Below are 16,784 nucleotides of genomic sequence, written 5' to 3'. Positions count from 1 at the left end.
CCACCACAAAAAAAAAAAAGGAGGGTTAAAAAAACCCTAAAACATTTAAAAGGCTAAGCATTCACAACACACACAACACAGAAACAATTACTATGTAGCACCTATACATTTGCCCTGAAGCCACAGGCAAGAGTGTGTGCCTATCAGTATAAAGCAAGGGGTGCTGCCAAGAATTTGTTAGCAAGACTCTGCACTTGCTTCTAAATTGCTGCTAAACCTGAATTCTCTGAACTAGGTCATTTGGATATGGTTCCCAGCAGACCATCTGCCACCTGTGCATGTTCGTTCTACAGAGTTCATGCCTCAACTACAGTCACAACTTCTACCCTGTCTACAAAAAAATTTGTATCTTCACTTGGCAGCTTTCACTGCTAGTCATCTTATCTTTGCTGAGAAAAGTATTAAGGATGTGTGTGATATCTCATTAAGAATGTGCTGAAAATTTCCTTCCTTCCACAGGGTGCTATCAGGGTCACACAAGCTATCTGTATTTGGCACAGATGTGGAGACACCTTCCAAACCATTTGATTTAGCATGCCCATCCAAATGTAAACAAATGGCACTCCTTCTGTTTTGGTGCCTTTGTAAGCAGGTCCCTTTTGGCCTTTTTAGCTAATCATCTTCCTTTTGATCTGTCATCTTTTGAAAAAATCTTTAGTGACTGAAGAAGACTAATTAGAATTCATTAATGCCTTGAATGTTATTCTTTGTCTTACCACAGAAAACATGAACTGTTCTTTACAGATAATAAACAGAACTTGGGGAGAAGAAATACAGGGAATTCTTCCACCATTGATACCATTTAATGGTATGAATAATTTTTCACCAAATGTGGGACATGTCAACTTCTTAAATGACACTACTAGCTACTGAATGGATCTTGTATGAATATGGGAGAGAAACAAGGTGGTTAGTATTATCATCTCTATTATTTGTTTATAAACATTGCTTTTAGCATAAAATGTTAACTAGTTTAGTTTCTTCCATGTATATTACTAGATAGCCCCATGAACAATATGAGAATGCTGCCTAAATAATTCTACGTTTGCAAATTAAAGGATGAAGACTTCAGAAGATATATTGCATGATATGATACTGCCGAAAGCATGCACACTAATGCCTCATTTAATATGCTGGAGTGCAGTGATGTCTTTTCACAAGTAAACAGAGAACAATATAAATACCTTAAGCCCTTCTTTCTGTAGCTCTTCAGCGAGGTCTCTGCAGAGTTCTTGACATAATCTGTACTGGTCTTCTGCTGTGTTTATTTCACTGAATGTCCTAAGATAAACATAGGCTTTGTTAAAGTATGAATTCTAAAATTTGTTCAATGGCTACCATCTAAAAGTATTTTTTGTACAGTTAAACAAAGCTACATCAGAAGAAGGCTGTATAGGTCTGAGTGTTTACTTCAAGGAAAACCTAATATTAACACAAATATTATATGGAAACATTTGTGCACATTGATGAGATTCAAAATGTTTGCAAAGCCTTTCAAAGAATGAAACGATTTGGCTTTCAATTTTTCATATATTATTTGAAAATGTATCAGATTTAAGGTCATTAACTGTTAGTATTTGCAAGAAAGAGTACTAACACCAACTGAATTCATAAAGCCAGACAAGTTTTTTGTATTTAATCTCCTTTGCATGGTGCTGAGTAACATCGGAACAAAGAATGGATTAGAAAGTCAACATCAGAGCCAAGTATCAGAAATACACAATTCAGATGCTACAAAAAAGATGCCAGTAAGGATAACTAATCTAGTCCCAGAGGAGGAAAATCTGTTTCTGCCAAAAACATTCCTAACTGCCTTTGTTGGAGCATCTTAGTCAGGGGAATTACAGTATTATTTTTTTGCTGTACATTTATATTTTAGTAGTAACATGAGTGGAAAAGCAACCTTCAGTTAGTAGTTGTTCTAAGACAAGCAGGAATCCTCCAGACCAGGCAGAATTTGCCACCTCTGGTGGTACCAAGCCTTATGGAGCTTACATAAGCTGTTCATAGGTATTAAGTCTCAGTAGGAATAAGGATTTTTTTCTTAATATCTTTTTTATGAAGCAAAAACACATGAGTGTAGTATAATTATTATGGTGCTCTACATATGTATTCTCCTTGCAGTATCTCCTTCTTAAAAATGAAAACTTGGAAATTAAGTACACCATTTCCTTAAGGAACTTAACACCGCTACAAATTTGAAAGTTAGGAAATGTAACCAAATTTAGTTAACTGCAAAATTATTGCATGTTTTGCAAGTCTACCTTATGTTGTACTTGCTATGCATGTGACTGAAGGCTACGAGACTGATAATGACAATAAATTGAAACATATTAAATAAAAAATCAGCCCTTATGTATTCCCATCCTATGTCAGGGCTTAAAGACCACTTTGATTTATTAAAGGCATTAGGAGAATCAGATAACAAGAAAAGAGAACACAAACTGATGATGTATGAACCTCCATAGTACTCTGAAGCAAATGGAAGGAAAAAATAATGAAAGCTTGGATCTGATTTAGAGAGCAAATTGTATATGCAGTTTCTTAACACAAACAAATACTCAATAAAATTCTATGACGTAGGTTTAGTGATTAATGTGATTTTTCACTGTTAAAGAGACATACCTTTCAGTGCTCATACTTTTTCTTTCTCCATCCCTTTGAAAAGAAAAACAATTTATTATGCTTGCTTTACCTGGAACGGTTACCTTTTCAATAAACTCCAAGTAAACCAATCATGCTTCAACAGTCTTTTGAATGGATCTTTACTGTCAAACTTAAGCATGAGTGAAATTGAGAATTTTTTTTAAAGAACGCTTAAGCCACTATAAATGAAGTAAAGACATATTGCAACCACAAATATCAATAAACAGTTGGAACAACAACAACAAACTCTAACAAAACAAACCCAACTAGAAATCCTAAGCTGTCTCACCTAGCAGCAATTGTGCAGCACTGCTGTTACAATCCTGAACTTTCTATGTACAGTTATTTGTTTATCTGAGGACTTAGTTTGCTTTCTGTCTAAATTGCTGCCCATGTTAAAGGCAATGTGCTAAGGTTTTGTTTGTTTGTTTCCTTCTTCTGGGTTTAATCAAGCATCTTTTAACAACTCTTGTGCTTATGAGGAGATGGTCAGAACTTTTTCTTTCTAGGTCACTCCTCTGGAAATAACAGACATGGGATCATCATATTTCCCTAAAAGGTGGTCAAAGACAATGACCCTAAGATGAAGCAACACCTGAAGACTCAGGTTTTGCCATCATAAGGGTTTGCTTTTTCCACCCCAAAATCACCAAAATCAAGTTGGTGCTAATAAAACCCAAGCAAATAAATACATTTCACAGGTAACAACATTAAAAAGGTACCACCCTTCACAACGGTAATTTGAAATATTCCTTTAACATTTTTGGTTTAAAAATTATTTATTAGCTATACAGTATCTAAACAGGGTGAATAAGGGGAGGAGTGCAACACTTATTAAAGGATCATTCGTGGTTGCACCATCTTAACAGAAACCAGTATTTGGAACATCTTGTTTTATCTCTTATCAAGTCACCTTCACAAAGTCACTCTTACTGTGCATTTTATTTCAAGTCAACATACTTCTGAGGGGAAAAAAAGCAACAACATAAATATTTGTGATGGCACATTACAGGCCTACAGACTGCTAACTGTATAGTGTACTGTGTAGTCCAATGGAAGAAACAGGGTACTTATTACTGTCAGAGAAGTAACACAAATATACAGAACAGGTCTTTCAGAAGTATGTAAGACACTCTGGAACAAGTAATTTTAAAGTAGAATTTCAGCACTTTGGGAAGGACAGAAGAATATTTCAATAAGGAATATTTTAAAGAAAGGGCCATACCCAAGGTATGATTCTTGGTTACAAACACCAAAACATTGTGGTTTTAAGAACAGTATTGTGTCTGTATCGAGAACAAACACAGGAAACACGCATATTATTGAAAAGAAGAATTCTCTACTAGGACAGACTTCACAGTGTCACAGTATATCAGAGGTTGGAAGGGATCTCAAGAGATCACAGTGTCACAGTATATCAGAGGTTGGAAGGGATCTCAAGAGATCATCAGGTCCAAACCCCCTGCCAAAGCAGGATCACTTAGCGTAGTCCACATGGGAATGAAACCAGGTGGCTTTTGAAAGTCTATAGAGAAGGAAGCTCCACAACCTCCCTGGGCAGCCTGTTCCAGTGCTCCCTCACCCTCACTGTTAAGACGCTTCTCCTCATGTTCAGGTGAAATCTTCTATGTTCAAGTTTGAACTCGTTGTTCCTTGCCTTATTACTGTGCACCACCAAGAAGAGCTTGGCCCCATCCACTTGACACCCACCCCTCAGATATTTACACATGTTGATGAGATCCCCTCTCAGTGTTCTCTTCTCAAGATTAAACAGCCCCAGGGATCTCAGTCTCTCTTCATAGGGGAGATGCTCAAGTCCCTAATCATCTTCGTGGCTCTCCATTGGATTCTCTTCAGCAGTTCTCTTTTGTGAACTGGGGAGCCCAAAACTGGATACAGCACTCCAGGGGTGGTCTCACCAGAGCAGAGTAGGCAGAAGAACTCCCCTAGATCTGTTGGATGCACCTTTCTTGATGCATCCTAGGATACCATTGGCTCTCTGGGCCACCAGGGCACATTGTTTTTCCATGGAATACTTGCTGTCCACCAGCACTCCAAGGTCTTTCTCTCTGGAGCTGCTTTCCAGCAGGGCAGCCCCTAACCTGTCCTGATGCATGTTGTTATTTCTCCCCAGATGCAGGACCCTGCACTTGTCCTTATTAAACTTGATGAGCTTTGCCTGCACCCAGCTCTCTGGCCTGTCCAGCTCACATTGCACGGCTGCACAGTCAGACGGGGTGTCAGCCAACCCCCCCCTAGTTTTGCATCATCATTGAACTTCCTGAGGGCACTCTCAACCCCCTCATCCAGGTCGTTGACAAAGATATTGAACAGAACTGGAACCAATACTGATCCCTGGGGAACACCATTGGCCATAAGCCTCCAAGTTGACTCTGTGCCACTGGTGATGACCCTCTGAACTCTGTTGTCGAGCCAGTTTTCAATCCACATCACTGACCAGCCATCTATGCCACATCTCCTGAGCTTTTCTATCAGGATGTTATGGCAGACAGTATCAAAAGCTTTACTGAAGGCAAGCTGAATGGCATCCACTGCTCTTCCCTCATCTACCCATTTGGTCACAAATCCATAGAAAGCTATTGGACCAGTCAGACAGCATCTCCTCTTGGTAAATCCATGCTGACTACTCCTGATAACCTTCTCCTCTTCCATGTGGTTAGAGACGACCTCCAGGATGAGCTGCTCCTTCATCTTGCCAGGGATAGAGGTGACGCTGACTGGTCTGTAGTTGCCTGGGTCCTCCTTCTTGACTTTTTTCAAGACTTGAGCCACATTTGCTTTCTTCCAGTCATCAGGCACCTCTCCTGTTCTCCATGAAATTTCAAAGATGATGCAGAGAGGTTCAGCAGCTCTCTCAGCACTCATGGATACACCCCATGGATTTGTATGTCTTCAGCCTATGTCTGTAAGCGTATCTCTTGTAACAGATCTCTAACCCGCTCGTGACTGACCAGTGGAATGTCCACATCTCTCCAGTTCTGCTCCTTTGCTTCTAGAGACTGAGGCTCCTCAGGCTGGCCTTAGGAGTAAAGACTGAGGCAAAGAAGGCATTCAGCAACTCTGCCCTCCCTGCATCATCAGTTACCATATCTCCCACATCATTCAGTAGTGGGCCTAGCTTTTCCCTGCTCTTCCTTTTATCACTGATGTATTTGACAAAGCTCTTCTTGTTCTCTTCCACCCTTCTGGCAAGATTCAGTTCCAGGAGGACCCTGGCCTTCCTTGGTGCATCTCTACGTTCTCTGGCAGGATCTCTATAATCCTCCCAACTGACCAGACCTATTTTCCATGTACTCTAAACCTCCTTTTTATTTCTCAGTTTTAGTAAGAGGTCCTTGCTTATCCATGCAGGTCTTCTGCCTGCCTTGATTTTTTTTCCCTCCCAAGGAAATATGTTTGAATATTAACCAGCTTTCTTGGGCCCTACCCCTCCTTCCAGAACCCTAGCCCACTGGACATTTCTAAGAAGTCTTGAAAAGGGGAAAATTGGCCCTCTTAAAGTCCAGGGGTGACTTTTTTCTTATCACCCTGCTTCTTTGCCTAATTAAACTCTAACATGTCATGGTCACTGCAACCAAGACTACCCCCAACCCTAACATCTACTACCAGTGCTTCTTTGTTCGTTAATACCAGGTCCAGCATTCCGCTTCTCCTTGTGGGTTCTTCAACTTCTTGCAGGGGAAAGTTGCCATCAATGCACTGTAGGAACCTTTTGGACTGTTTGTGCTTGGCTGTGTGATCTTGCCAACTAATATCCGAGTGGCTGAAGTCATCCATGAGCACCAGGGAACTTATCTTGAGGCTACTTCCAGCTGCCTGTAGAAGGCCTTGTCAGTAGCTTCCTCCTGGTTCCGTGGCCTGCAGTAAACACCCACAACCCTATCATCCATGTTTGTATGTTCCTTCACTGTTCCCCATAAGCTTTCAACGCTTTTATCATCTCCCTGTGGGTTAAGCTCAACACATTCTAGTTGCTCATTCACACAGAGAGCAACTCCACCACCTCGCCTTGTCAGGCTGTCCTTCCTGAAAAGTACATAGTTGTCCATAACCACACTCCAGTTGTGGGAGCTGTCCCACCATGTCTCTGTATCTGCAACAATAAAAACCAATGAATGAATATTGTTTTTATAGAATAAATGGGATTGAACACCTCTGTTTAGGAAAAATCATTTCTCTTTAGCTATTTTAGGAATTATGAGGTTACCCTGAATGAAACTGACTTGCTATCTCAATACACATTTATGCAGACTGACAGACGTGTTGGATTTCACGTATTAGACATGGTAGTGTAAAATTTTTCCCTTTAATGTCTGCATCTTAAGACATAACAATAACAGATACCAGAGATCTTTGAAAACTGATGTCACAAGCCAAAGTTCCACAGTACTTGTCAATAAATCATCTTAAAATGTATAGTGTGTAACACAAACAAGCAAAGAAAAAGAATTACAAAAATGTAAACGCAGAGAAAAAAAACCCTCAAACTTACTTTTCCAAATGTGTTGAACCCAAACCAAGGGAAATCTCCAAGAAATTACGCCAAGACGCTTCTGAGAAAAGAAGAGAAAGCAGTGCCCTCTGCTGGTAGAGCTCGGAGCAAGTCACAATTCCAAGGGCTTTTAGCATCTTCTCTGTTACTTTTCCTATACCTGGCACCTTGGAACAAAAAAACCCCAAAACAACAAACAAAAACAAACAAATAAACAAAACACAACAAACCACACACACACAAAAAACCCCAAACAGTAAGCATGATTACACAGAAACTTTCCATTTGCAGATTCAATACCAAGAACAACTGGAATCAAACACAAACTGGGCAGATTACCTTAAAAAGTTTATTTCTTCACCAGAATTGCTGCTTTTAGAACAAAAGGAATATATATGATTGCACAGTAAATGTCATGTTGTATCTTACCTTTCTAATGGGCAAATCTTTTAGGAAGTCTAGCACTGCTTGTCTCTCAGGAACAATTCTGCATTGACCATTAGGTTTATTACAATCGCTGCACATTTTTGCTAGCATTGTATTCGGAGCTATTCCTTAAAAACAAACAGACCAACCCATATTCAAAAAATAGGACAAAGTTTAATTTCAACTGTCCAATATTTAAAAGCGTGTAAGCAGCCTCCACATTTGACAAAGACTAAGCATAACAAAAAGAGTGACAGTAACTGATGACCAGATCTGTACAATTCTGCAAAACCGTTTTGTAATAGACATGTGAGAACACAAATACATGTGGTAAATTAAATAGAATGGATAGAGCAGGTAAAGCTTACCTAGCATTTTAAGACAGTCAGGGTAACACAATATGCACTTACCAGTCATGCAGGGTTAAATGCTAAGTCTTTAAAAATAACATCAGTTGCACGACTAAATGATTTTATTATGGTGGTTATGGTAAAACAAAAGGAACTGCCTGCAGGAGCAGTTACAATGAACCCTCAAGAGGAAGGAGATATTTCTTCCTTGACTTTCAGCAATAATACTAAATTAATGTGTGAAAATTTATCAAAGCGTTTTGTAGGCTACCACTGCAACGTGGTCTGTATATATGCCCCCAACACTGGTAGGGGTTGAGGAGGGATTGGTCTTTTCTATCAAAGTAACTTGTTTTACAAATGAACTCTGGAATTGGTTTAACAAGAAAAGTAGAATTATTCTGCACTACAGCCCTAGCCATTTTACTTGCTATTCAACATACTCAAGTTTGCAGAAGTAGTTCTATTTATTACTGATTATTGCTATTTTTCCAATATGCCTTCTGTTTTCTGTTTTGTTGGGTTTTTTTTCCCTTGGCTTAGAATCCCCAACACACTTATAAAATCTAGGTTTTGTTCTAAATACTAACCTGCCCTTGGGAGGACACAATTTTAGTAGAATAGTGAACATACATGGGAGGGGGGAACTCATGCTGCTGCTTCTTACTAGCTGCTCCTTTACCTTTGTTTACATTCAACACTTCCCTGGCCTTCTGTATCTGCTTTGTAAATCTTTGCACACCCTGATGCCTCACTGACCTGGTTCACAAGGCAGTTTGGAAGGCATCCAAACTAAGTGGCTAGGGACATTTGTTTTAGTGATCTAATCCAGATTATTACGAATTGAGATTTACAGGTAAATCGCCTGAAGTCAAAAGACCTAAGATCTGAATGACTGATATTAAAAAGCTAGTGAATAGGTTATTAATTTCAAACATCTATTTGCTTCTCTATGAACTAACTCATTAATGAATTTTTATACTGCCTTAAGCAAGGAATAGAGAACTGTTTGAAATTATTATATGGATCTGCTATTCAAACTAACAGTAATTTAGCAACAGTGACAGATTTCACTATGACGATTGGTTTGTGAAAACTATTTACATGAACTACTAAAACAACTGCCAGTGCTAGTATTAGCTCTTGAGTGCACTGATCACTCTTTTACACTACCTCTATTTCAGGAACAAAGAAATAAAAATATTATGTAACTGTTTCTATGATTAAAAAACAAAACAAAACCAAAGGAATGGCTCTGATAGCCATAACTCTTCTTGATACACTTCCAAGGCACAGTCCTTTCAGACTTTCAAAGAAAGTTTCATTCTTTGCAGCACAAGAATGCTGTGGCAATGCTAACTTCTTAATGCCTCTGAAATTAAGAGTATAAATTTGGAAATTACAGAAAAACAAAGATTATTATCCATGTGTGCCTGAATACCTGCACTAGCAGTCAGCTGAGTTTTCTGCTCAATCCTAAAGCGAATTTCCTTCACAACTTCCTCTGCAGAAGTTCCAAAGACTACAGAATTTTCCACTGATTGTTTTCCATCTCTTTGTTCATAATGGTCATCCATCGGAGGTGTGTTGTCCTCAAACAGTACTGGCGAAGAAGAGAATCCACCTCCATTAAGTTTGGCAGACATATTTACATCATTTTTATCTATATTTGATAGAAACAGAAACAATTAATCCATCAATATAAAACATATAGTTTATTAATTTCCTTTTGCAATGATTGAAGAGAGTTCATTAGCAATTTTTCCTTTCTGTTTGGAAAAAAAGCCCCAAGCTATTTAACCAAATCAATTGCATTGCTTTTTCATTTGAAGAAAGGACAGTCATAATTGCTTTGCTCCTAACATAATTTGAGCCTGGCTGACAATGAAAGAATTGGCTAGGAAACTGGACATAAATTCCAGAAAAGCATAAGGTTTAATAGCCTGTTGCTGTAGTAGAAGAAAAACATCAAAATTTTGCCATTTGTGTTGTTTCGTAACAGAGTAAAGGCCACAAGTTCCCTCTTCTTTTGTTTTGTGGACATAAAAAACCAACACCAACAACCAACTTTTCCTATCTAATTTCAGAACCATCAATCTGGTGAGCTTTCTGCTTTCAGCTGCAACGACAGAACAAGTAGTGACAGCACCAAATTGTCTGACTCTATAAACTTTACCACTACATTTTCACATTTCAAGCACTTGTTTGTGTTTCAGAGGAACAAAGATGTCAGAACAATATGAAGATGCACATGACTACACATCTGTGATATTTATTTTGTAAAGACTGCATCAGTTTGTTTCTTTCTATTCTATTAACGCTTTTCAGAAGTAATGTATCCTTGATTATCCTCTTAATGTTTATTTAGACAACTTTTAAAAATACTGATGAACATTCTAGTTCATGCATCAGTCAATCACTTGTCTGACTCCTTTTTTTTTTTCTGTTATTCCTGATTAGGTATACAGCTGTGGATGCAGGTCCAACACCGTCTTCCACAGACAAATGAAAACCAGTCATATCTTAAGGAATACTGAAACTCCTACAGTGCTGATGACTTTATACATTGTAGTCCTGTAAAACAATCACTTAAGTAGAGCTTATGGATACTCTTTGTTTCTTCTCATGTTTCTGATGTACAGGACTCACTACAGTATTTCAGGAACCCTATTGGCAAAATACGAATACCTTTCAGAAAGTATGTTTATTTCTTCTATACCTCTGTAAGTCATAAGACTATTTCTACATATTTGCAAAACTATTGTGTTGAACAGCAAAGGAAAATACAGAACTAAACGACAAAAGCTGGATTACTAAGCTCACTATCATTTTTCATACCTGTTATTCAATAAAAAAGAGTCCTCCAAGTCTAAACCATTAGCAGCATACTTTTATGCACAGGTGAGTAGTAGAGGAATTTAACCTGCAAGCTAACAAACTGGAGGTAGACAGTATGTAGGAGGATGAATAATGCAAGGACTCAAGTAACTGCACACTTTCAATGGGTGCAGCTTATCTGAAGCTTATGTTATATGCATGTGTGAACAGCAGCCCAGGCTCCCAAACCCTGTTAATGTGATTAGTATAACTAACACTGTTTCATAAGGTGGCATTCTCTGGCACCAAACAGGTCACTTATTTGTTCCCTTCCCCCTCATTATCAAGGTCCTGTGCACCAAATAGCTGAAGAAAACAGGTTTCTTCTCTTCCCTACCAAACTCAAGGTTTCTGGGTACCATGGTGATTACTCCCTCATTTGGTAGCTGGAAGGTCACAGGCACCCAGCCAAACAGGTGTTGTTATGACTCCAAAACAGAACAGGGAAGCATTACAACACCTAGCACACCATGAGTAGAACCAAACAGTTCAAGTCCTAAGGGGAAACCTGGACAAGAACTGCTGCTGGATAGTGTGATCAGAACCCCACAGCGTCCAGGGACACCTCCACCATGATCCGCTTCCTCCAAGGACTGAGAGAGTAACTTGTATTCTTTTATACAAATTTTGAGTCTAGATTATGATTGTTGTGTTGACACAGAACACTGCATATTAAGATGTGGCCTGATCTGATGAGTCCAGGTGATTAGAAATTATAAGTGAAATTCTACTATGAATTCTGTATTATGGTACTTACAGATTTTACTACATTGATTCTTCTTGTAAAAATTCTGAGCTATTCTGAAGCTGCTACAGCTTAGTGCCATCATCATTCTGCTAATGGTCTGTAAAGGAAACCATCTGCCTCTTCAGTGTCAAGTGACACATGAAAAGAGAGTAATTTTGCTTACCCTTTTCTGTAGTGCTTTCTGTGTTGAAAAAGAATCTTCTTTTATCTTCAGGCCAGTTCACTCTCTCCTCCAAATGCTCTGATATGTTCAGGTAGGCTTCATCCAGGCCCATAGGCATAAAATTGGGGTCATATTCGGTGAGTATTTCTCTAACCTTGATAAACACATAGTGGAAGTTTAAAGCCTTGTTGCTGTAAGAGCAAATCTTGACACACAATTATGAGGTGAACCAATGTACTCTGAAATGTCAAGGTAACAAATCAATATGAAAAATATTTATAGAACAAATAATTCATTGCTACTGAAAAATTATAGTACTGCTTCTCAGAAGAAGCAAGATAACGATGGTGAGAACCTAACGAATTTTGAGTAGTGTATTTTATTTCAGAGGTCATTAAGATCAGCATATAAGGACTCCAGAGGCATTAGGTTCACAGACACTACAGTAACCACCTGAATGAAATGCTGAGGACCTGGGAATTCAGAAAATCATGTGAGCTGATGCATCTTTCTGTTCACTGTGTGTTAGACATCACATACGCATAGGTTAAAAAGCTTTAAATCACATTCAAACTCACGTTACGGCCAATGGTCTGCCAGAGGCAAAGCTTGTTAAAAAAAGAATTACTGCTAGGTGCTTTCATGAAAGGCAACACAATAAATCAAAAGTTCAAAATAAAATGATCAACTTCTCTTCTTTTTTTTTAACCTTTGTATTTTAAAGAAGGAGAAAATTTGACTGTGTCATATCCTCTGTATGAGTTTCTGTACGAGTTACATATCGCAACATTTGTTCCCATGCACTCCAACTTTTTGAAACTGATTAAAGATAGGATTCACTGCTCAACTTTTAATAACACAATGAAATACATAAAATAAAATCCAAATCCCAAGAGAAAGACCAAACTAAAAACCCCAAAGAAACTGAAACTTCAATAATTAACTCCATCGAACAACAAATGGAATCCAACATTGTTAGCGAGTTCAAATCCATTCTGAAATACTCGTATTTAAAAATGCTTTAGTACAGAAGAAGTGAGGAAAATCAAGTAAGATAAAAATTAGTAATTAATGTATGTTATTCATGTGAAAGATTGCAGTTTCATAAAAATAAATAATCTTGTCATAGTTTTATTGAAGTCAAGAGGCTTGGGCTATTCACTAGTTTGATGTAAGACCTAGGAAAGGCCTTTTTCTTTTTTTAACCCTGTGTGTTTTGTTGTTTGGCTGGTTTTTAAAGAAAGATTTGGGTACCATTAAGTAATTCTTCTTGCATTAAGTAAAATTACTTCCATTTGAACGAAATGTGATTTCTTTTCTAATTTTTTGCTTTTTATTTCAAGTCCCTTCTTTAAAAACAAATGAATCTTCATTTAGAGCTCACTAATGCTCTTTGTTTCTCTATCCAGTAATTAGCATTCAAAATGATTATTCATTGTATGAAATATTTATCTTCATGTTTCCTATGTGCTTGCAGCTTCCTAGTAATTAATTATGCTCCATGATTTTGAAGTTTTAAGAATAATAAGGCTCAGGTGGTACTGCTAGCTCAGAGTTTTGAAAATCTCTTGCCAGCATCACTACTGATTTCATTAAAATGGGTAGATGGGGGAATGCAATGCTTTTTTATTTCCTCAACCCAAACCACTAATGTTTTGTTTCATTTATGTTCAAAGCCAAATCCCTGAAGAGTTTAATATTTAAAACCACTTTGAGTATTACCTAGAACTGATGTATTGACAAAGTCTAAAATCAAGTACACTGACTTTTGGTTAGAAAGCACTTTCAGACTTACCTCTTTGCTGACTTTGCTGTATTTTTCGAAGTTTAGTGGTACTATAGTTATATGTGGACATAGTTTTTTAGCAATAAATCCAGGCATGGCTGCACGTACACCAAATCTCCTAGCGTGGTAATTCGAGGTGGACTTAGGAGAGATTAAATAAATTTAATGTTCAGTAAGAAAGTGTTTTTTAAAGTTTAGGTTTAAATAATTAAGTTCCAATTATGTATCTCCACACACCAATCCTTCAAACTTCCATCAAAACACTTCTTATTGAAGAATCAAATCCATCTTACATGGCCTAGTCTAAGAACAGACATTTCCTCTCACTAGTACAGTCTCATTATATTATATTATTATTAGATGCTTTACTAGGCTTTAGATTAATGTAATTGATTTCTGTATTAGCTTGACATTGGGCCATACCAACATACTCATTGATCCCACTGCTATAGGTTTTTCCTTCAGCTCTGGATTGTCTCTCATTTCCACAGCTGCATAGAAGGCATCCATGTCAATATGTACAATTGTATTGCTAAGGTTACGCCTCTGTTCCAGTTCTGTCACAAGATTATCCACCTGAATGGAATGAAACAGTCACTAAAAAACTATTAACTTGACAGAATTGAAGCAGTACAATTCTAAAAGTTCAAAAGCATACAGTTAACAACAACAACAAACAAAACCACAAACCAAAACATAATCCCCCAAAATAACCAAAAGCCTAGAACCTCACCAAACCAGCATCAACAAAAACCAAATCAATAGTTTCAGAAACTTGCTCTCTGAGAGAACTCTACTGTAGCAAATGGAAAAACAATGAAAATTCCCCAAACTGCGTGACAAAATCCCGAACCCAACAAACAAAAAAGCACCTTTGGGGGGGGGGAGGAAAAGGAGGGAGAAAAGGAAAAAAAAAAAAAAAAGAAAGAAAAAAAGATATATCATCTGATTTGGACAGAATCTTTGTAAGACCACTGAATATGCATTTACAGCTGCTGTGACACAAATTATTACAAAAATTGGAAACATGCTATTAGAGAATTTCCAACCCCTAGAAGAGAAAATACATTTCTTTTTTTACTTTTAAAAAGGAAATGCTCCCAAACTATGATTACCTAACCACTCTAATTATTATTCTGACCACTTTACAGAACAAAAGGTTGCGACCACTAGAAAAACAAAAGAAAACCAAAAAAACCCAATATACCAAACAGGCATAATGCAAGCAGTGAAAAGCAACAGAAGTTTCACTTTGCTTGCAAGCACAAGGACATACACATGTTTATGACTTCAAGATACCATGGCAGAAATGTCTCTGGATTGTCTGCAATGAGTTTATGGTCCTGAGAAGGAATGTTCATGTGCAGTTTACACAGTTACTTGAAGACCATTTATCTCTCTTTCCTTTTCACAGAGTTGCTTAATAAAAACCATAAAAACCTTACTCAAAACCTCATCTTTGGAGCTGAAGACACTTGAAACAAGGCAAATAGGTATGAATATTCTAACTAAAGTGCTGAGTAATAATTTACAGCTCTCTGTTTTGTTCCAAGTTGATTTGAAAGATAAAAAGCTAGAATGGGGCCTCAAACCAGGCTATTCCATATAGAAGAGCGCAGTGTGCTCCCTGAGGCTGTGAAAACTGGTTTAGACAAATTAAAAGCACAAAGGGAAAACCATACAAAACCCACCACCAGCAAGATTTACTTTCTCATCTCCAGTATTTGGAAAACCAATGATGGCAAGTGCCCTTCTGCAAAGAAGACTTTCTACAGTGCAAATCCAGTGTATGCCCTGGTTTTGCTGGGACAGAATCATAGGCCAGCCATGAGCTGCTGGCCATTAGCAGTTTGGAGTCAGCCAGGACAGCTGACTCAATTTGGTTACTGCTGTATTACACCCTATAAACATTACACTATATATAGGGGAAAGTATGCTAAGGAGTTGGGAGCATCTTGTTAGAACCTCCTGCTTGCTTTACAGAATACAGAATTAACCAGGTTGGAAAAGACCTTCGAGATCATCGAGTCCAACCTATCACCCAAAAACCATCTAGTCAACTAAACCACTAAGTGCCCCATCCAGCCTCCTCCTGAACACCTCCAGTGATGGCGATTCCACCACCTCCCCAGGCAGCCCATTCCAATGGCCAATCACCTTTCTGTGAAGAATTTCTTCCTATCATCCAGCCTAAACTTCCCCTGGCACAGCTTGAGACTGTGTCCTCTTGTTACAGTATCACAGTATCACCAAGGTTGGAAGAGACCTCAAAGATCATCGAGTCCAACCTGTCACCACAGACCTCATGACTAGACCATGGCACCAAGTGCCACGTCCAATCCCCTCTTGAACACCTCCAGGGACGGTGACTCCACCACCTCCCTGGGCAGCCCATTCCAATGACGAATTACTCTCTCCATGAAGAAGTTTCTCCTCACCTTGAGCCTAAACCTCCCCTGGCACAGCTTGAGACTGTGTCCCCTGTGTTCTGTCGGTGGTTGCCTGGGAGAAGAGACCAACCCCCACCTGACCCTGCTCCTCTTCCTTCTGCTCTTGAGGAATGCCTTCCTGCTTAGTGTGACTGCTCTGCCTTTGCTAGGCTGAGTGTAACTTTATATACTTTGTATTGACATTGGTATCAGTTTGGCTATTTTATTAAATATACTTCCATTTCAACTTGTTAATTTTTTTCTCTCCTTTTTCAGATCCCCCTTCTCTGATGGGGAAGGGTCACTGGTAGAGCAACTGCTATAATTTAGTCCAACATACAGACAGTGGAGATTTTGTTTGTTTCTTCATGTTTATTTAACAGCCCCTACATCACCTGTTAGCTTAGGAAGCTGTATCTGAGCCTCTAATCATTCTACAAACAAGATTTGATCTGCAGATGAGAATTTGCATTACTCATGAAGTAAATACAGATACATCTGTAATTCTGAGTACCTCCCACTTTGAAAATTTAGGACAATAAATGGTATGTCAGAGGGTAATAGTAAAAAGAAGAGTTAAAGAACTCAATAGACAATAACAATAATGAAAGAAAGTCAGTAAGAGCTGAATATATCTGTATCTGAACACCTAGAGAAGCTGATTATAAAAACACATTAAAATAACCAAACATGACTTGCAAAGCTAATGGTGAGATAGATAATGGTCTGTGAAAGAGTAGATGGCAGGCAAGTGACATGAAAAAGGGGAAGCACTTAGGATGCCAAACACAGACAGATAAAGACTGGCTGGGTCAGGAGACTAGGGACTTCAGTGGGGACTCTGAC

General features: G+C 38.4%; 1 protein-coding gene across 1 annotated transcript in view; it reads right to left on the bottom strand.

Moving 5' to 3' along the window:
* POLK (DNA polymerase kappa) overlaps positions 1-16,784 on the bottom strand; it is a 28,994-nt gene that overhangs the window by 6,479 nt on the left and 5,731 nt on the right. The window contains exons 3-10 of the mRNA XM_009899869.2: positions 13,933-14,085; positions 13,519-13,650; positions 11,724-11,877; positions 9,377-9,598; positions 7,589-7,713; positions 7,160-7,326; positions 2,626-2,658; positions 1,185-1,281 (exon numbers count right to left, since the gene is read on the bottom strand). Of these exons, the coding sequence (XP_009898171.2) occupies positions 1,185-1,281; positions 2,626-2,658; positions 7,160-7,326; positions 7,589-7,713; positions 9,377-9,598; positions 11,724-11,877; positions 13,519-13,650; positions 13,933-14,085 (1,083 nt within the window). The remainder of the gene's footprint in view (positions 1-1,184; positions 1,282-2,625; positions 2,659-7,159; positions 7,327-7,588; positions 7,714-9,376; positions 9,599-11,723; positions 11,878-13,518; positions 13,651-13,932; positions 14,086-16,784) is intronic.

The sequence above is a fragment of the Dryobates pubescens genome, chromosome Z, assembly GCF_014839835.1.
Source record: "Dryobates pubescens isolate bDryPub1 chromosome Z, bDryPub1.pri, whole genome shotgun sequence".
NCBI lineage: Eukaryota > Metazoa > Chordata > Aves > Piciformes > Picidae > Dryobates > Dryobates pubescens.
Note: the sequence above shows the minus strand (reverse complement) of the source record. Positions and strands in the feature narration are given on the sequence as shown.